The sequence below is a fragment of the Camellia sinensis genome, chromosome 2 (assembly GCF_055761805.1).
Source record: "Camellia sinensis isolate YWXY chromosome 2, ASM5576180v1, whole genome shotgun sequence".
NCBI lineage: Eukaryota > Viridiplantae > Streptophyta > Magnoliopsida > Ericales > Theaceae > Camellia > Camellia sinensis.
Window position 1 is genome coordinate 68,536,301 of NC_138962.1, and position 21,152 is coordinate 68,557,452.

Below are 21,152 nucleotides of genomic sequence, written 5' to 3' on the forward strand. Positions count from 1 at the left end.
GGTTTATACTCATCTAAACTTCGGCTAATGAACCGATTAAGGGCTGCTGCCTTGCCGGTCAAAACTTGGACCTGTTTGGCCGATGTTGGGCTTTTTAAGTCAATGATAGCCTTGATCTGATCTGGGCTTGCTTCAACGCCTCTTCTGGTGACCAAGTATCCAAGGAAGTTACCAGACTCGACTGCAAATGTACATTTCAAAGCACTGAGTCGGAGCCGATATGTTTTCAAGATGTCAAAAACTATCTTCAAGTCAGCCAAATGGTTCCCAAGTTCTTTGGTCTTTACGACCATATCATCAATATATACTTCTACTGTCTTACCAATCCGATGTCTGAACATTTTAGTCACCAACCTCTGGTAGGTTGCCCCTGTATTTTTCAACCCGAACGACGTTACCCTGTAATAGTACAGCCCTTTTGGGGTGATAAATGCAATCTTTTTCTCATCAGGGGGATACATTGTTATCTGGTGGTATCCCCTGTAAGCATCTAGAAAGCTCATCCTTCCATATCTTGAAGTGGCATCCACCAGTTGGTCAATTTTTGGCAGAGGGAAACTGTCTTTGGGACAAGCCTTGTTCAGGCTAGTGAAGTTCACACAGACCCTCCACTTTCTATTCTTCTTTTTCACAACCACTATATTGGACAGCCAGGTAGGGTAGTTCACCTCCCTGATGGCCTGGGCTTCCAATAGTTTGTCTATTTTCTCCTTAACTACCTCCACATGTATTAATGTTGGCCTTCTTGCTCGTTGAATAACGGGTTTAGCTGACCTGTCCACATTGAGTTTATGACAAGTGACCTCGGGGTCAATGCCTGGCATCTTATAAGGCGTCTAGGTAAACACCTCTATATTTGCTTGCAAGAATACCTCCAACTCATTTCATCCTCCTCGGCTAAACCTGAGCCAAGAAGAAAAAAACGCTCTTCATCACCTTCTCTTACTAGAATCTTCTTCAAAACTTGCTCACTTTTGTCGACTGGTTCTTTGCCGACATCATCTAGGACCTCTATGTCCTCGTCTTCAATTTCTGCTGTCTCTGTTTCTCGCACATTACAGGTGGGCTTCATTGCTGCCATGGAGCAATTTTTTATTTACACCTGATCCCCTATTACCTCTTCAATCTCCAGTTCAGTTAGAAAACGCAGTAACTGGTGCAGAGTTGAGGGAACAACCCTCATTGCGTGCAACCACAGTCTTCCTAAGATAACATTATAAGGGGAGAGGGTATCAATTACTGTAAATTTAGTTTTTACCTTCTTGGTGCCTGCCTGCACCTCCAAACTTACGGCTCCAAGAGGCCATGTCGGTGTCCCATTGAACCCAACTATAGGGCTGTTGGATTGTTCCAGGTCATCTAGGTGGAGGATGAGCTCCTTGTAATATTTGACATACATGATGTCACAAGAGCTACCTTGGTCAATTAGAATGCGCTTTATTTGGCATTCTCTGATCTTGAGGGTCACTACCAGAGCATTGTTGTATGGATGCTGTACCATGTCCAGGTCAACGTCAGTAAAAGAAACCATAGGTCCCTGGTACTCGTTTGTCCTAGGCCTCTTTTCCTGGATGTGCCACACATGCTGCAAGTACCTTACTCTTTGGGTTTCCCCTCGTATGTCATTCTCATTGACCTTCGAGTGAATCACATTGATTACCCGAGGTTCGTCTGCTTGTTGTGGTGGTGGGGGTGGTGCTGCCGGTGCCGGAGGAAACCTTGCATGCTTCTCTCTAGTTCTGGCCTTATTCACTAGGTCTCTCAGGTGGCCTTGCTTGACTAGATCCTCCAAGTGTGTTTTCAGGGCCTTACATCCCTGCGTCAAGTGTCCATCCTCATGGTGGTAAGCACAGTGCTTCCCACGGCTCCTTCCCATAAATTCACCAGGGATTTTTTCTAGTGCTCCTTAATATGGCTGATTCCTGATTCTCTCTAGAACTTTGTAGACCAGGATCCGAAACACAGTGGTGACTGCCTGTGTAGCTCTTAACCCTGTTTCCTGCCTGTTAAAGCCAATATTACCTCGGGCTCGCTTCGACGAGCTGTTTCTCTTTTCATGTGTTTGGTGTCTTTGCTCCTTGCGTATCTTTTTCTACTCTGGCATATTTCTCAATCTGTGACATGAGTTCCTCCATACTCTTTGGTAGAGTTCTTGCAAGTGACTGTCGTAGTGGGCACTCATCCTCTAGGCTGTTTTTGAAAAATACGACTATCAACTCTTGGTTACATGTCGATATTCGGTTGAACACCTCATAATACTGTTTGGTATAAGCCCCGAGGTTCTCATCTTCGCCAATTTTCAAAGCCAACAAGTAATCAACCTGTAGTGGCTGCAACTTGTTCGTGACAAACTTGGCCACAAACATTTTGGCCAGGCTTTCCCAACTCTTCATAGTTCCTTTCAACAACTTGTGAAACCAGTCCAACGCAATCTCCCTAAAAGACAAAGGGAACACTTTGCACAGCGACTGCTCATTTCCTCTATATAAAGCCATAGAATTTAAATACAGGCCAACGTAAAAGTTTGGATCTGACTTACCATCATAAATATGGAACCTCGGCATGTTGAACTTCTTTGGAGCTTCAAATGTATCTAATTCCATTGAGAATGGTGTCATCGGCTTGACGGGTGATGTGACCTCAGCGTTGAGCCGCTTCCTCTGGAGATAGTTTCTTAAATCCTCCTTCGTTCGGCTGGGAGCTCGGCTATCAACAGATTTCAGCCTTTTTGGTGCATTGCTCCCGATGTCATTGCGTGTCCTCCTAGACTTCTCTTCATTCTCTATGTGAAAACATAGGCCTTCCCGTGGATATGCCGAGGTTCTTTAACATAAGTACCCTTCGTACGAGGCGTCCTCTGCGTCTCACCTCTTACTGACTTAGTTCGCTCGACGTCTCGCGATGTCTGGTGCGAACGTTTCTTTTCCTTGTCATGCTGCAGGACTACTGGGATTGCTTTCTGCCTACCTTTATAGGCATCAGTTTTGGCCGCAAGCATCGGCGTATCCAGCAATGGATATAGTGGCTGCATTACGTTGTTCTGCATCATAAAATGGACCATTGCCTGAAGGTCAACTAACTTTTTCCCCATTTATTTCATCTCCCCATCCCTTCTCAGGCATCTATTCTTCCATACTTAGAGGTCACTTTCGTAGTAGTACTCACCTCAGCCTCCTTTCTTCAGAGCGTTACCCTATTTGCCGACATCCTTCTCCTCGGGATTCAGATCATATGCTCCCTCATTACGGTTTTCCTCTCCAATGTTAGGATCTACATGTTCACAATTCTCACTGTTGATGTCGTCCCCAAAGTTTTCTTCCTATACGTTGTTGGTCATCTATTCTACTTAGGTTTCCACAGATGACGCCAAATTGTAGGTGTTGATTTTTTACCACACAACCAAACGGGGAACTCAGCTAGAGAGCACCGACAGAATTGATTAAGCTCAACAACCTGTAACAAGAAGATGAGAATCCAGCGGTGGTTCGTCCACCTGGGGGCATTTCGACGATCAAGTCAGTAAAACAAATATCTCTCACAGATAGCAAATAGAGCTTAAACTCACAAGAAATAACTTACCTTTGACTCACGATGGTGCCTTGCTTTTATAACCAGTAGTGACCTGATCCCTTTAGAAGCCTCACTTCTATGGACTCAGGTTCAATGCCTATCCTGGACCGTCAGCCAGATAGAGATAAACTCTTCTTAAGCATTATCCCTATCCAAATTGAGATCCTCTCCAGTTTTAGGACTCCTATTTCTTATCTGCTTATCCCAAATTCCAGTATCCCCGCAGATTACCTCAGCCTAGCCGAGATCACCTTGGCAGTGTGACTAGCCCACGTGGCACCTCGATTGACACTTCAACATCACCGTAACTACGTACAATCATTTATAAAATGTGTCTCCACAAATACCATTGTTATACATAGATAAAACAAATCAAGCCAAATAAAAAAATATCTTTTTTATATTTTAATTAGAAAAAAAAAGTAAAGAGATTGGTTAGAGTTATTCTTAGTCCCCTCTCCCCTCCCAACACACATAGGCACATACAAAAAAACACTTACATGTAAATTCTAATAAGTAGATTTAGGGGTTGTTTGGAATATTCTAAATAAATGTATTTTTTGACTTTTTATAAAATATGGGTTGGGTTTGAAGTAATGTGGTAGAGAGATAATGTAACTTAAATAAGATGATGTGATTTAAATAGGATAGTGACTTTTTAATTTTTTGACTTTTTTAAAACACCCCAAACAAGGCCTTATTGTCCAATATGTCATATTATAATTAATAGCATTTTTCATCAAATGCCATTAAAAAAAAGTTACTAATTAATAATTTTTAGCGACAATTTAAAATTTTTGTCACAAAATATGTCATTAATTATAAATTTTAGCGGCAGTTTAAAAAAATATCAAAAAAATATTAATTTTTAACTTTCAGCGACAATTTGAAAAATTTGTCGCAGATAGACATCAATAATTGTTAATTTTAGAGATAATTTATAAAAATCATGATAAAAAAAGTCATTAATTTTTAATTTTTAATGACATATACAAACAATATTTAAAAAAAATTATTTGTAATGACAATTTTAATAAGATTTATTTTCAATAGTACTTTATTGGAATTAAGTTCAATTAGGAGGAAATATTAATAGTTTACCAAAAAAAAAAAAAAAAAAAAAAAATCTAAAGTAAAAAAATTTCCAAGCCAACCCTAACAATTTGAAACAAGTTTTATCCTTTCCGCCAAGAACCAGGAGAAGTAGCAGAAGGAGAAAGCACTGTTCAAGTTGATTCAAACATTTGGGTTTAGGGCAAAAATCCGTATCTGCTTCCTCATACAAGCATCCAAGAAGAAGAGCAATAGCAATGTCGGACTTTTTTCCAGACGAAATCATGGTTGAAATCGTCTAGAGACTACCCACCAAATCCCTAATCAAATTCAGGTCTGTTTCCAAATCTTGGAACTCTCTCATTACAAGCCCTAATTTCATCAATACCCACCTCACTGACTCACTCACTCACTTCCAATTCCTACATAAACAGCTACGATAATCTCCCACTCATGATAGTTAGGCAATGTGTTTTTGACAAATCCCTACACCCTTTCTTCAGCCCAAACGTTTTCAGAAATTACTCTCTCTCTCGGTCGTCGCCGCTGCCCATTGCCACCGCCGAGACCTGTTTTGCTTTCGCCGCCGCATCCGCCGCCACGGAGAAAAGCTCCCAAAGCTGTTGACGAAGATCTCTACAGGATCTCGCCGGAGCTCCTCCACCGAAGAGTGAGTTTATTCCTCTGCCCTTTTCTTTTCCTCCTCGTTTTAGTAAGCTACATGCCTCAATTTCTCTCTCTCTCTCTCTCTCTCTGCAACTTGTTTCTTTCCCTTTCTCCATCTCCATTCTATGAAACCCTAGACCGAAATCCCCTTCTTTGAAACTGCCCCTTTCATCTTTGTGAACTCACTGGGTTTATAAAATTAGGAAAATATGATTTGAATGGGTTTAGATTTTTTTTGTTTGTTTGCCTTGGTAGTTGTTTTGATTCCATATATATATATATACTTGAAATTTGGCTTGACTGTGTGAAATTTGATGTGTGGGGAATTGAATTTTGTACTCTTGTAACTGATATGAGACTATAATTTTTTATTTATTTATTGAAATCTGTTTATGTTTCTAACAATTACTCTTGTGGTGGCTTGATTTTCCTATGAGAAAGAAAATTAAAGTGGTTTGGGATGTATTAACTTTAGCAATTTTCTAGGAATTGTGGGAACCGAGAAACGAATGAATATTTTGATGTTACTGTATAAACCCATTAATGTTTTGTAGTTCACAAACTCACGGACAAACAATTGGATATTGTAAGTTCATCAAGATGCATACAGAGGAGTTGATGCAATTTGATTTGGAATGGTTAATATTTGTTCTTGTAGAGCCAACTTATTTCATGGAACTAATTGATTTATTTAAAAATTCAAGAAGCCACAAGAATTGTTATATAGAAGATATTTTTAGCAATTTTTTGGGAACTGTGGAAAGTGAGAAATGGATGTTTGTGTGATGATGGTCATCTAGATTGGATCAAGGTTCAAGAAAGAATTATTTCAAATGTGCCTATATGATTTAAATCCAATAAACATTTGAAAGTCTTCTCTGTGAATGACTTTATGTTCAATTATCAGAGTATTAAGGATTGTCCACCTCATTAAATGTACATATCATGTACACCTTACTTTGAAACCATTAGATATCTATAAATTAATCTGAACCATAATTTCATTAAAAAAATTGAATAGCTTCTCAACTGGTAACTTTTTTTTTATTTCCCTTTTACTGATTGTGCTTCCCCCCTTGCCACGAAGGCTCACGTTGTTTTGCCAAAACCCTCATGTTATTTGGTTCGAAACCCTCCCGTTTTCGGACACAACTCTGGCGATCTTGTCTGCCCTAGAAGACCATTCCGCGAAATGCATCTTTTTTACTGATTGTTCCATATCTGTTTTCTGCATATAAAAACTTTTCCTGAAGGTATGAATCTTTGACTATGTCTCTCTTTGCAACTCGTTTCTCTCGCCTTTCTTCAACTGTATTCTATGAAACCCTAGACCAAAATCCCTTTTGTTAGCCCTATTTCCTTTCCCGATTCTTGTTTCCCCTTCTTCAAAATTGCCTCACTTGGAGTGGTTGCTTTCTAAATTTAGGAAAATATGATATGAATAGCTATTGTTTTTCATGTTTGTTTGATTTGTTTGTTGTTTTGATTCCATATATATAGATATATACTTTAAATTTGTCTTAGGTTTGTAAAATCTGATGTGTGGTTAATTGAATTTTGTACTCATGTAACTGATATGAGACTGCAATTTATTATTTATTTGTTGAAATCTGTTTATGGTAATAACTTTTCGTTTCTTGTTATGTTATACTTCTAATATTGGTGCTTTTGGATTATGGTTGAATGTAATATTCCCCTTTTGGATTAATAGTTGCATATTTTACCTCTGCATTTGAGGATTTTTATTTGATTGATATACAATTCTTCTAATGATTGGATGCTGTTGGTGCATTATCTATGCACATATTATTTTAATATTAATTTTATATTTGTTTGGAATTCCATCAGATTGAGTAAGGGTCTGCTTAACATTCAACTCAATGTAATACATAATGAATGGGAAAACTAATGACTTTCTATATAAATTTAGAAAAAAAATATTCTTTATTATACCAACACGCGCAACACATCCAATGTATAATATTAAAAAATCCAATGGCTTTCTGTTGTCCATCAGATTGAGTAAGGGTCTGCTTAACATTCAACTCAATGTAATACATAATGAATGGGAAAACTAATGACTTTCTATATAAATTTAGAAAAAAAAATATTCTTTATTATACCAACACGCGCAACACACCCAATGTATAATATTAAAAAATCCAATGGCTTTCTGTTGTCCTAAATGAAGAGTAAGAGATGAAGAGTTTATAAAATAGTGATAAAATGTAAATCACATTACCGGATAAGAGAAAATTAAATGCATAACAACAAAAAACAATTTCAAATATATTTTGCAAAATATTAGAATTTAATAATTTTATTAGCTGTCATTATTAGCATCATCAATGATCTTCATAATAAGATTATGGAATTTTATAAGAATATGATTTCTATGATGTTCAAATCAAAACATCCGATTTCCAAAAAGGCTTTATAAAGATCAGAAAATCCAATAACAACAATCACGTAGTCAACCTAATTAAAAGCAACTCATCTTCTTCTTTGACATAGAAAATTACTAGGAATGAAACTAAGTTATGCTTTTTCAAGTAAACAACAATTCTACATAATCAGAAAAAATACTTAGAAAAATGTATAGAATTTTAAATGGTTGGATCAGATTGGCATAGCGTGTTGTCCACATTGCATCAAGTTAAATCTATACCAAACATTCAAATTCTAGGAACTTTTCTACATACAAATCGTTTACGTTTAGCAAGAATTATAACCAAAGCCATAGTTGTTGTCATGTATAATTACTCACTTTATGATATATAACTTCATGTAACTATGACATAGGGACTGATGTTGGCTCAAATCATTTGGAAAATACACTCCGACATTTTTATTTTATTTTAAATTTTTTTTGGAAAATAATAAACTAGCACAAAAGAAGAAAATTATGTGAATGTGCTTTGCTTTCTGTGATGCTGAAACCATCATATTTCCTTAATGTTATGTTTGGATCATGGATTTACCTAGGAAAAGGGAAAAGAAAAAGGTGTGTCGAATGTAATTATAGTTCATTGACATTTTACTCACATTTTCCCATTTCCTTTTCAAATCTCTACTCATATCTATGATTGAAACACAACATTAAGGTTCTATCAAGATCAGAAAATCCAATAACAATAATCCAAATCCAGCAGTCTAATAGTCCAATAGTTCAATAGGCCGGAAATGAAGTTTTCAAAAAATAATCCAATAGTCCATCCATTTAGAAGCTACTCAGCTTCACCTTTGACACAGGAAACTATTAGGAAATTAACCAAGTTATGATCTATCAAATAGTCTAATAGTTCATCCAATCAAATAATTTTCGTTTGTATATATTTTTAATTAATTTTTTGTTGAAGTGGTCAAACGGTTGGTTGTGGTACATTTGTTTAAGTGTTTATTTATGTAATGGTTATTGATACTTTGAACAAAGGTAGTAGACTTTCATCTCTGTTATTGCTTATGCAGTTTGTTAATGCGAAAAGATGCGCAAAATAATATTTTTCGTACATAGATTCTTTCTTTTCTCCCCAAATCATTAATTTCCTTAAGTATTGTCTTCTTTACTAATTCTGTTTCGATGTTCTATTTTTGTTTGTCATAGGTCCCGAATTTCTCCATCTTAACGTAGAAGTAAAGCTATATCTCCTCCATCCCTTCCTCCCTAAGGGTTGCATTAGTAGGTGTGCTTTTTAATTTATTTGCTTTTAATCAATAAAGCTATAAAAGAAGATAAAAGCTACACAAAAGCAGATGAATGCCATTGATTTTATCTTTCACTCAACCGATTAAATTGTGTCAAGTCAACTAAAATTCAACTGCACTAATTTTATTATTAATGCTCTTATTAATTAGAAGCGCCATGATAACATTGATATTTAGAAAGTACTAAATAATTACTCAATCAATCTAGGTTTGAGTTTGGAAAAATTATACACTATGTCTTTGTAGTTTGCCTTTTATTGTAGGTTTCATTTGGCACATGATAATAAGTCAACTTAAAAAACTCATTACGCTATAAAAACGTTAAATCATGTGGAATATTTAGTTAGTTATTGTCAAAAAGTCAATTTTAACCACTCTAAATAATGTTATTTTTAGCATTATTATTATTATTATTATTTGGCAAACACCCAAATGAAGTCTCAAATTGGTTTTATATTATATTAGTTTAGTTTATGGGAAATTACCCCCAACGTGTGTATGGGTTGGAACTCACAACCTAGAGTCAGAAGGATAGTAAAACACAGTATAAATATACAATGAACGATATATCCCTCAAGCACAACACAAGAGACAAAGATATATCCACCCAAGTCTCCTTCCTCCTCTACCTCTCTCAACTCTCTCTCTCTCTCTCTCTCTTTTGCGTACATTATATTTGTATGTATCTAAGTATTTGTATTGACTAAATCTAATTTTTCTCTTCAAATTTTCTATTTCATCGTTATGCCCTAGCATCTTCAGTTTTCTCTCTCTCTCATTGTCTTTCACTTGATTTAGATATAAATTTTACGTTTTTAAAGAAAACTTGTCCTCATAAAAGAGGCATCCATGAAAACAATGTTGTATCGATACCTTTAGAATTATAGGGTTTGGGGCTATTCTAGGATAATGCACCAATTGTGGCTGTGTTTCTTCTTGTTAATTGTTTATTTCTTGCATTTATAATTGCTTGTCTACAGTATTTTTGAATTTTGAGCTCTCTACTTTTTGAGGACTTGGGAAATTTTATTTTGGCCCATACATAGGGCTCCGGACTGGCCCATACTGGAGCTTCTCTCTCTCTCTCTCTCTGTGAACAGCAGCAGCAATACCGTGGTCTGGTATGTTGAAACTTGAAACCCTTTTCAAGAGTATTCGATTTGATGAGCTTTGCTATCTCCCAAAGCTAAGCTAGAGAGAGAGAGAGAGAGAGAGAGAGAGAGAGAGTGATCAATTACTTATTCGATTCGAGATTATTTGCCATGTCGGCCGCATCTAGAGGCCTCATTTATCGCCTCCGTCTATTCTCTATCAGTCCGAGAATACATTATTCTTCAACTCATACATTATTCTTCTATTCTCTATTAGTCATTTGCAGAGAGAAGGTGAAGTGCAATGGCGTTGTCATTATCGAAGTGGCTCGTAGACCCCAAGAAGAACTGGTTCGCTGCTCAACACATGAAATCTGTCTCTATACGCCTCCGCAGATACGGTTTGCCCTCTTACGATCTGGACGTGAAGGAATCCCACACTCGAATCATCGAACCTGAACCCGGAGTTATGACTCCCAATTCGAAGAGAACCGGCGTCATCGCAGTCAAGTGTGGAATGACTGCACTTTGGGACAAGTGGGGGGCCAGGGTTCCCATCAGCATTCTTTGGTTGGACTATAACATCGTATCTCAAGTCAAGACCCCCCAAAATGAAGGAATCTCTGCTCTCCAGGTTCCCTCACTCACTCTCTCACTCACTCCAACCATGGCTTGTTCAATTACTTAATTAATGTTATATAATATGTTCTTTTTTTTTCCTTAAAAAAAAGGGGGTTTGTTTTGTTTTGAAATTTGTGTACTGGGTTTGTTTGTTTGTTTGTGTTGTTGAAATATCAATATAGATTTTGTGTGTTTGCTAGATTGGTTGCGGGCATAAGAAAGAAAAACATTTGACAAAACCCGAAGTGGGTCATTTCAGAGCTCAGGGTGTTCCAATGAAGAGGAAATTGAGGGAATTCCCAGTCTCAGAGGACGCACTTCTTCCTCTTGGTTTTTCCATTGGTGTTCGCCATTTTGTTCCTGGCCAGTTTGTTGATGTCACCGGAATTACAAGAGGGAAAGGTTTTCAGGTCAATTTTTTGCTCTTCAGTTGCTATCCTCCTCCTCCCAATCTTCTCCCTTTTGCTTCTGCATTTTTCTTTTAATCCCCTTTCAATGTTTATCATCAACAGCTGCACTATTAAACAGCCATAGGGCTTTGCTCCAAATTTTCAGTGTTCCATTATGTTTCAACTTTCAATTATTGGTCGCATAAATGACTAACTCATCAACTGGGATCATATTTATTGAACCCAGGAACACACTAATAGATTCTCACCGGGACATATATGATTGTTGATTAACTTTTATTGTCTTAGTTGCAGTAGTTACAAATATCAAACCCACAAATTATTGGGCATAATGTATGTAGCATAGCCACGGTAAGGACATAACATGCCAATTTGTGTGAAAATAGTGAAATACAGTGTAGATGCTAATTAACTGGTGCCAAATTTTAAGTGAGTTAGCTAGAGTGTTATTGTGCACATGGAAAATATCAGTTGTTTGGTTTGGTCTGGAAGAATGATGTATGAGTTTACAGAGAGTGGTTGACTTCTCAGCTCTCGAAATGCGATGGGTATGTCAATTCTTTGAGGTTGCTTTTGGGAGGTGTATAGGAGGTTGCTTCTTCAGGAGAGTGATTCCTAGTACTATCATTCCATAAAATGTGTTGTTTGAAAGCCTTGTTCATGCAGTGAGAAAGATCATGCTCTGCATTACATTAGTAACTTGTTTTTGTTTTATTGCCAGGGTGGGATGAAAAGATGGGGAATGAAAGGAAATCCTGCATCTCATGGTGTATCATTGTCACATCGAAGTATTGGTTCTACAGGTCAAAGGGATGCTCCTGGAAAGGTGTGTGCGCCCCTTCTTGTTTGGTGAAATTTCATTTAAAACTGAGTGGTATTGAATGTCTAATTATTACTTCACTTTTTAGCAGCTTATTGTTTTTCATTGGAAATTCATAATTAATTGGTTCATCCATGAGCAAATCTACACAATTTGGCTATTATTAGGAAATGTAAAGTAAAAAACTGTTTTACTGTTATCTTTTGGGTTAATGTGGAGAAGTTTCCTGCTCACTAGAGGAGTTGCCCCTAACACATACACACAAAAGAAAGAAACAAAGGCAACCAAGATTTTGGGGAGGCAGTTACGGAGATCCAGTTTAAACACAATCTCATTGTCTCATATGGATTGGATGCTTTACCTTAATTGTATCCAGAAGATGAATTGTTTTGGCCTTTTCTTCTTGTTTTTATGAAGATAATCTTATTTGAATGTTGTCTGGAAATAAAAATCCTTATCTAATGCATGGTTATCTAACCAGATCCCATCCCATCGGAAACATAGAATGCATAATTCCGGAAATATAGAACGAAAAGTGGATATGTAACAAAAATGCAAGAAGGATCAAGAAGATAGTGATTTCCAAGCTTTCAGTAAGATCCAAGAATGTCTCTCTGTAGTGAATTTCCATTATGCTGTGAGAGTTTATTCTGGTCTTAATGAAGGAAGAAACATTAACACCTTAAAATTAAGTGATTCACATTGCCCCCACACAAATATTTAACTTATAGAGACAAACTAGTAACATATGACATTAAATGAAAAGCCTGGGACTTAATTCTTTTAGATATAAGTAACTTTATTAGAAGAGGTGCCAAAATGGGAATACTAATCCTGTATGCGTGAAGTACATCAAGACTATACCACTATATCTCTACAGAAACATATGATTCCCCCCAAAACAATCAAGACCAAAAGGAAAGAACTCTAAGCCAAAATAAAGGGACATGAGAAGGTTTCCCTTCAAGCATAGGATAGAGCTCTTCTCATTCTGAAACATAACTGCTATTTCTCTCCTTCCATAAACATGAGAAAACACATATATGCCTCCCGAACATCCATATATCTCCAAGAGGCAAACATGTCCTTAATTGTATGGGACATCACCCACTCAACACCAAAAAAAGGGTGGTTTGTAGCCTCCCCCACCTACTTGCACGTGTAACACTATTCTGCTAAAACTTCCCTCAACTAAGGGTTGTCCAGAGTTAAATTGACTCCCTAGCTGCCATCTAAGCAAAAAATTCATCTTATATTGTGTTTGGATCTTGGATTTGTTGAGGGAAAAGAAAGAGGGAAGGGATTTGTGAAAAACATTAGCTTGTATTTCATTTACTTTTCATTCCACAATTCTCTCCCCAATTCTAAGATCCAAAACAGGCTTGCTTGGAGCTTTAGAACGGCATGTACCTTTTCAAGGAAAATATGAACCCCTTATCTTCCAAAAAGAAATGTAGAACGAACTCACCAAGAACACATCAAAGGTCTTCAAGCCATGATAACCTTGGAATCTCCTTAGAAGGGCCCCAACAAATTCCATGTCCCAATTATTAAAAGCCCTATTAAATTGGGTGTCCATAAAACTCCTGTAGTAGAAATACAGAGAAAATCTGTCACAACTTTTTTCTTATCCACTGTAATCCAACGCACATCAGGAAGAAACTCCATCAAAGGACAATGACCATACAAAATATCATGGCAAAAGCGTACCTTGCTATCATAAACATAAACATAAACATTTTATTTATTTATTTATTTAAATTTTTGTGGGGAATGGAGAAATTATTTAAGATGTCAATTTGGGTTTGTTTAGAATGTTGTACGTCAAAATTTTGTTTTGAATTTGGGAAAGGGTGTGTTCAAACATCTCTCTTGAAGGAAGAAAGTGGGGGAGGAAAGTTTCTTCAAACTTTTTCTCTGTGAACAGTAGTTTACTGTGGATGTATATTATGGCTTACATTCTTAATATGTTGTTTGAATAGGTTTTCAAAGGCAGAAAGATGCCTGGGCGCATGGGTGGCAAGCAACGGACAGTTAAGAATGTTTGGGTTTACAAAATAGACCCAGCAAGGAATTTGATGTGGGTGAGAGGCCAAGTATGGCTTTTCTAACCTTTTAATCTTTCTGATGTGAATGCTTAAAGTTTGAGTTAAAAGGCAAGGGGTTGTGCTATGCCTATGTGAACTATTGATATGCTGGCAGTCCAACAAAATCCTGACACTGCTGATATCCTACTCCTTCACCTCTTATTTATCTTTTATTTTTCTTGGGATCCAATATTAATGTTCTACACAATGGAGGGATGCCCTCCCCATGACCATAAAACTCCCAATGCTGATGACGACGAGATTTGATCTTAGGTCTTCGGCACAAAATGCCAAAAGATACGAGCTCACCTTCTTACTCCTCTCTTTTAAAGATCCCCATGATGAATGTTTGAATAACCATCAATGGTACTCTACTAAGAAATAAGTTGATAGTTGACAAAAATATCAAGAGACAGATGCATTAGAAAACTCAATCAATGGAAGTCTTTGCATGCCAGGAATTCCATTGTGAACAATACAGCCAAGTTGATACCATAAACCAAAAAACTTGTGATTAATTTCCAATGCCTAGTACTTGTTATTTTTTTGGTGCTAATTTATTTTAAGTCTTTGTGTATCCTTACGGAGATGCTATTCTTTCGCAGGTTCCAGGAGCTGAAGGAAACTTTGTGTTTATAAAAGATGCTGTTTACAAAAAACCAGATATTTCGATGCTTCCATTTCCTACATATTTTGCCCCAGAAGATGAGAACATAGAAGAGTTGGAACCTCTGGTTGCTGATCTCGGGGAAGTAGATCCGTTTATGGTAGCAGATTAATTAGAGCTGGGTCTGGGAATTCCCCAAAAAGTGAGTTTCCTTTGTTGTTAGGTTAACCCCTGACGTTTTATATTTTTCTTTGTTATCCATGTGCATATGCATATCACTCATCTTTGCTCTGTCTGTGCATAAATATGTCTATATTTGTGGCATGTGAAGTTTCTTTCTTGTATTTAATACATGTTTTGTTTATGGTGTGAGGTAGGCTCCATTCCTCACTTTCTTCATTAAAATTGATTGTATGGAATTTTATTTTATTTTTTTATATATATATTTTTTAATGAAATGGCTTAGGGTAGTAGTTGGAAAAAATTTCAACTAGCCAACCCAAGGGCATTGCTGTCTAGACTTGAATGTTAGATGTAAAAAGGTGTGCAGTATGTGTTAGTGTGTAAGGCTTGTGCGGGGGGCTTTTCCATCTGTGCATGAATACTGGGAATTTTGTATCTATCATTTACCATCATCTAATGCAATTGCTGTACGATGTTTTGAGTATTTTGCTAACATGTTTGTGTTACACAGACGCGGTTAAAATTTCATGTTATATCACTCCCTCCATCCCACGATGTTGGTCCCTTTTGAAAATTCCAACTTTTTAGCGGAACATGTAATTATTGCCGTAAAATCAAATCAAAATATAGTAATTTATCATATGGCCCCTTTTATTTCCATTATTTATGTTTTGACTTTTCAAAATGGAGAAAGATGGACCAACAATATGGGATGGAGGGAGTAGTTTCTTGTTGCTTCTTTGCCATTACACATGAGAAATGGAGTTGGAAGTTGTATCCATTGGAGTCTACATGGTGTGGGGATTTATAATTTCCTTTCGATTTTTTTTTTTTTTTTGATCACCTTCCTTTTGATTTTTTTTTTTTTTTGTTGCAAGTACTCTTTTATAAGAAGATTAGTACTATTACAAAGGGTGCTACTTAGCAGTGCTCAACAGGTGGACTGGGCAGCCTAGGTATGGCCAAGTGAACGTTAAATCCATAAAACCTCATCAATTTCCCGATGACCTGAATAATATTTTGACACATCCTCACATTTTATACTTGCTAAAGTTGAAAGTGTATTTAAAATGGTTACCTAATTAGGCTGCAAAAGTTGATAGTGTATTTAAATGGTCACCTAATTGGGCATCAAAAGTTGATAGTGACAGCTAATTAGGCTGCAACATCTTTCTCTCCATAATACTATATAGCACGAATACTAAAAGCTATAAAAGTCATACACACATATGGGACACTCTCCTAATGGGACACAATTTTTCTTTTTCCATCTAGGAATATACTTGCCTAGCAGGGGGGACACTCTTCTAATTGGATTGGATTCAACCTCTCAGCTATCCTTTCCTTAGCCAACTTAGGTAGTTCCCTATTTCACCATGATTACATAATTTAGGAATCATATGTTGACCAAGCTTTACCCCCCGCCCTTATCTCGACGGTTCATCTCGCACAACATGGCACCTCTACTTGAGGTCATGCCACGTCAGCCAACCTCCTAGATCCACTTGGTCCTACTTAAAAATATGTCCCTCCAGTCATGGATGGATCTAAGGGGTGGTCGCGGCCTCAAAATTCTAAAACAAGATAATTATAAAATTAGAGTATTTCACACCCGCAAAATTAGAGTATAAAATTAGTCGAATTTTATCAAATATTTGTATCTTGTGTTTTCTACTACGTTTTTCATTATATATATTTGTTCTTGTTTCCAACTATTTTTATTTTATGACCCTGTGTCATTGATGCTTTTCCATCACACTTTAATTTGTTTGTTTCCGTTTTTTTGCTTCCATTTTTGTTTGCTCATCATATGGAAACGAGAATTTTGTATGCGCTTAACATTCCCAAAATTGCGAGCATGAAATTTGATATTGCTTATTGAAACGAATTGGCCTCTTATTCATTAATTGATTAATCTTGTGTTAATTTTACATGTTTCAATTTTGCATATGAATGCACTTTTTCAACTATGAAATTTGTCAGACTAAACTATATAGAAGATCACATTTATTGAGGAACATTGTTTGAGATTTTGATTCGAGCCTATCATAAATGTTTTTTATATCATAAACAAGTGTCAAGCACAATCTTTTCAAATGACTTAACTTTAGTAGATGAAGACATATAGTAATAGTTACTATTTTTTGTAAGTTAATGCTGACAAAGAATATGTTCAACTAAATGATCATATTTTTATACTCAACTATGTTGACAAAAAATGTCTAGTTGATAGAAATATTATTTACTTTTTTGTGTTGATAGAAATCGATATTGTATTTTAAAACTTTATAATTAAAACATTTTTTTTTTTCCAATTAGGAATTGCATGTGTTTTAGCCCCCCCAAATTAGAATCTTAGATCCGTCCCTGCTTAGAGTTACCTAATAAGGCATTGCAAACTAAATAGGATGTGATGTGATGATGTATTTATATCTTAAAAGTGTTTATGCAATACAGAAATTTAAATAATTGTAGGAATTTGTTAATTTAGACAAGTGATGTTAAAACATTATATAATTTTATTTAAATTTTATGATGAAGCCTATGAATAACTAAAAGAATTTTTGTTAAATATAGGAGAACTTATTTTATAATTACAAATTCTAATTTCATAAACTTTTTTTGATATGTTTGTTTCAAAATTAATTGGAATATTTTTATTTTTCATTTTTTTAATAATGTGGGTGGTTTGTGTGAGTTGGATGGTTGAGAGAAAAGTGTTCATACCAAGTGAGTTGTGTTGTGTGCTTTATTTAATAGTATAGATATTTATCCATATTTCTTTATGTGAATATATGTTACAATTTGTTTGATAATTAACATTCAGTGAGGATTTTTCAAACTCTATTTATTTTTGAGTGATAGAATGGTTAATTACTTGGTTAGAGAGTCCATCGTACCTTAGTTTGGGATAGCTCTTTAAACATAGGATCTTGTTAACGTGTGCCCTTAGGGCACATGCTAATACAACTTAAAAATGTTGTACATTCATTAGTGTACAACCCTTCACGTTATCAAAATCCTTGAACATATGCCAAGCCTAGCTTAACTGTATATAGAATTTACTTGGTGGATCAAATTTTTTTTTGCAATTGCCTAGGATTGGTTATTGTAACTTAATATGTAACGACCTTGCCCCGCAGCGGAAGTTTACGTAGGTGATCTTGGGTATATTAGTACGAACAATGAACCCAAATGATATTCCCTAGCTAATCCTTTTTGGCGAGACCTTGTGGGCTCAGGGATCATGTCTGAAAGTCCAGGGAATATTGCCCTGTGTGCGGGTGACGTTGGCCACTAGGGAATAGCGTTCGTGTTGGTAATTTCTAGTGCTCAACCTCCTTGTGAGACTCTGAGGGTATAAAGGTGAAGAGTTTGTAACGCCTTTGCCCCACATCGGAAGTTTACATGAGTGATATTGGGCATATAAACAGGAACAAAGAATCCAAATGACATCTCCTTTCCTAGGCCTTTTGGGTGAGTTCCCGTGGTTGTTACTTATGATGTCAGATCTGACGTGTGTGCATGACCTTGTTTGAATGTCTAGGGAATATTCCTGTGTGTGGGTGACTCTAGGCACTAGGGAATAGCCTGTGGGTGGGTGGCTCTAGTTAGTAACAATCCTTTCTCACACCAGAAGTTTGGATAAGCGATCTTGGGTACATAAGTAGGTGCAATGAACCCAGATGATCTCTCCTTGGCTAACTCTTTCGGGTGAGTTCACATTGTCATTAACATGTGTGCGAGTTCTTTTGCATCACTCGTAATATCCAATGGTGTGGATTTTCTTTGAAGGAAATTAATTTGCTCATGACTGTTCAGTTTAGGAATTTAATAGTGTTGAAAAGATGATCTCATGATGAAAAGAAAACACATGGTGTCTGGTGACAGCCATTAGCAGACATTTTACTCGATTTTTCTTTCGAGAAAAGAAAATGTTTCCTGTTCCTTGTTCCCTATTTAGTGGTCCGAGGGAAGGTTGGTCAATGATCTTTGGTAGCCTGCAATTTAGAGTAGTGGACTAGTGTGTGGTTGAAGTCATTTTAACATTAATCCACAGTATCAAATTCCCTTGAACAATTACTTGGATGCATAACATACAGACGAATCCCAATGGCAGATCATACAATTTCCGTCCAATATTTTAGGTATGTGATAATTTAAATGAAAGATTGTAGATTTTTTTCCCCCTCCTATAAATTTTGAAGAATTCCCTTGTCTAACACTAAGATAAGATACTTTATCGTTGTAAATTATTATTTTTGGGTCAAGTAAGCAAATGGTATAAAAAAAAAAAAAAAAAATCTGTACACAATAGAAGGATGGAAACCATCTAGAGAATTACAAAAGATGGGGCGCCATCCCACCACCCAACTAAACGGCAAAAGCATCAACTAAACAACCTACATCTCTTTAAGGACCTGTTTTAGACCAAGAGTAATCTAATGGTTAACGGAGGGCCAGCATCAGCACACTTTCTGGTTACTAGTACCTGGAACACTTGATGCTATTTTCTCACGGTTGTTTTACTCAAAAGTTGCTTTACTTATGCCGCTCCACTCTGTTCTCTAGGGCTTATATTTGAAATTGAATTGATATATATATATTTATTTATTTATACTGATGAGCTACTTTTTTTGTTCTGTGAACAGTAAGGCACTGGAGGATGATGCATCCCCATCCTTAGCCCTAACAGGTTTGACAAGCGAAGAGACTTGAGGAAAGCACTTCATATTTAATATTCTTTTCTTTTGAATGTATTAAGTTCCCCCACTGTGAGGGGTGGGATACTTGGTTTGATCTTATCTTTCTTAGACTTGTTTTCTGATTATTTTTTCATATCTCCAAACAGTTGTGAGCTGTGACTACCTGTGAAATATAATGTTATGGAAACTGTTTGTCAGATTTTGCCTCATTTAATTTTATAGTTGCTGCTTGATAGAGAACAAGTGGAGTAGTCAAGTTCTTTAAATTGTGTGTGATCTACAAAAGCCTTTTTAGATAAAACTAGACTATTCTATTAGTTTTTATTATTGGTTAAAACTTGGTTGCGATGTACATTCTTTTATTGGCAACCTTAACTGACCATACAGCCTATGTTATTACCATTCATTTTTACTATTGTCGGGGCTATTGTTGTATTAGGTTGTACCCAATTTACCACGAGATTCTTAGATGTTGTGTAAGTAAATGATTCGATTGGTTTTTATTAGCGGAAGTTGTTGCTTGAATATGTGGGTTGGTTGGTTGGTTGTGTTGCAGGAGGTTGTTGACAGTTGAGAGGGGTCTGCGGATGAAGAATTTAATCTTCTGTATTTGTATTTTCCTCTCAATCAAAGCATTGATTATGTGTGTTATTTTGTAGAGTCTTTTGCAGGTTCATGTATAAGTAAAAATTATTATGGAGGGGAGGAAGGATCTGAAACTGTCTTAAAGTTTGGTTCAAACATAGTTATGGTGGGCAGTTGTTTGCACTTTGTAGGAGCTTGTATATATATATATTGAACTCATCTTGGCTCAATCAAAAACTCTGAATTGGAACGGACTTTGCTCAAATCAAATCAAAATCTGGAAATGGAAGAGTTACAAGAGGTGTATGGATTCTTTTGTATGGTGATCTGCCCCAACAAACAAAGAGAAGAAAAGAGTTTTTGAGTTTGAAACAAAATGCCTCCTCGTCTTTTGAATTATGATAAGTCCTCTATTTTGTTTTAAAATTAAAAGATTTGTGTTGAGTTATATTACGTGTAAAAATTATGTTTATATTTATTTTTTGAGTAATATTATATAAAATATATATATATGCAGAATTGTTAAATTTTTATTCTATTTTTATAATAAATACAATTTTATTTTTATTTTTAATAATATTTAAAATTATACATGAAATAATTCTCAATGTTAATTTTTTTTTTAAAAGAAAAAAAAAGAAAAACTAAATATAAATAACTCTTTTGGATGCGATTTATTGGTGCAACAATGATACATCTCACTAATTTGGGAGCACTAATGGACCACTAATGAGGTGGAAATTCAAAAAAAAAAAAAAAAAAAAAACTTAAGGCCAAAACATCACATCAATGTGGGACTCACTCTCTAAAGCTCTTTTAGTGCCTCTCAATCTAGAGCTCGCAAACATTTTTCTTTACTGGTGTGTGTCTATTATTACCTCTTTAAACCAAATGGATAATCTACCAAAACGAAAAATGAAAAATAAAAAAATCGGTTTTGTAATACAAAAATGTAGCCACTACATTATTATTATTAGGGTAAATGATACTCACCTCCCTTGAGATTTCTGACAAATAGAGGGATTTTTCTTGTGATTTGAATAATTAT

The 21,152-nt window shown here is 35.9% G+C and overlaps 2 protein-coding genes across 20 annotated transcripts; one reads left to right on the forward strand and one right to left on the reverse strand.

The window, feature by feature from the left end:
* Positions 1-1,096: 1,096 nt before the first annotated feature.
* On the reverse strand, positions 1,097-1,876 carry LOC145814123 (uncharacterized). Its single transcript, XM_082910653.1, has one exon. The coding sequence runs from the start codon at positions 1,874-1,876 to the stop codon at positions 1,097-1,099; it is 780 nt and encodes a 259-aa protein (XP_082766779.1).
* A 2,840-nt stretch (positions 1,877-4,716) lies between these two features.
* LOC114307546 (large ribosomal subunit protein uL3m) lies at positions 4,717-19,716 on the forward strand. Of its 19 annotated transcripts, none has more exons than XR_014361057.1 (9): positions 4,728-4,957; positions 5,127-5,293; positions 8,894-8,972; positions 10,363-10,719; positions 10,907-11,116; positions 11,838-11,942; positions 13,919-14,016; positions 14,629-14,832; positions 19,466-19,716. XR_014361057.1 is itself a non-coding variant. In XM_082914760.1 (9 exons), the coding sequence occupies exons 4-8, from the start codon at positions 10,390-10,392 to the stop codon at positions 14,800-14,802; spliced, it is 933 nt and encodes a 310-aa protein (XP_082770886.1). In that variant the 5' UTR covers positions 4,728-4,957; positions 5,127-5,293; positions 8,894-8,972; positions 10,363-10,389; the 3' UTR covers positions 14,803-14,832; positions 19,466-19,716. The 19 variants fall into 19 exon arrangements, 14 of the variants coding, with proteins under 14 accessions (XP_082770885.1, XP_082770894.1, XP_082770895.1 ...); XM_082914760.1 differs by having other exon boundaries at positions 13,919-14,032; XM_082914766.1 differs by having other exon boundaries at positions 13,919-14,020.
* Positions 19,717-21,152: the final 1,436 nt, after the last annotated feature.

What these genes read in the sequence shown, in the direction of transcription:
- LOC145814123 (XM_082910653.1), bottom strand. Translation starts at nt 1,876, where the DNA reads ATGGGAAGGAGCCGTGGGAAGCACTGTGCTTACCACCATGAGGATGGA.
- LOC114307546 (XM_082914759.1), top strand. Translation starts at nt 10,390, where the DNA reads ATGGCGTTGTCATTATCGAAGTGGCTCGTAGACCCCAAGAAGAACTGG. An exon ending in AAGGAATCTCTGCTCTCCAG is followed by an intron (nt 10,720 to 10,906) that starts GTTCCCTCACTC and finishes TGTGTTTGCTAG; the next exon opens with ATTGGTTGCGGGCATAAGAA. An exon ending in AAAGGGATGCTCCTGGAAAG is followed by an intron (nt 11,943 to 13,918) that starts GTGTGTGCGCCC and finishes TTGTTTGAATAG; the next exon opens with GTTTTCAAAGGCAGAAAGAT.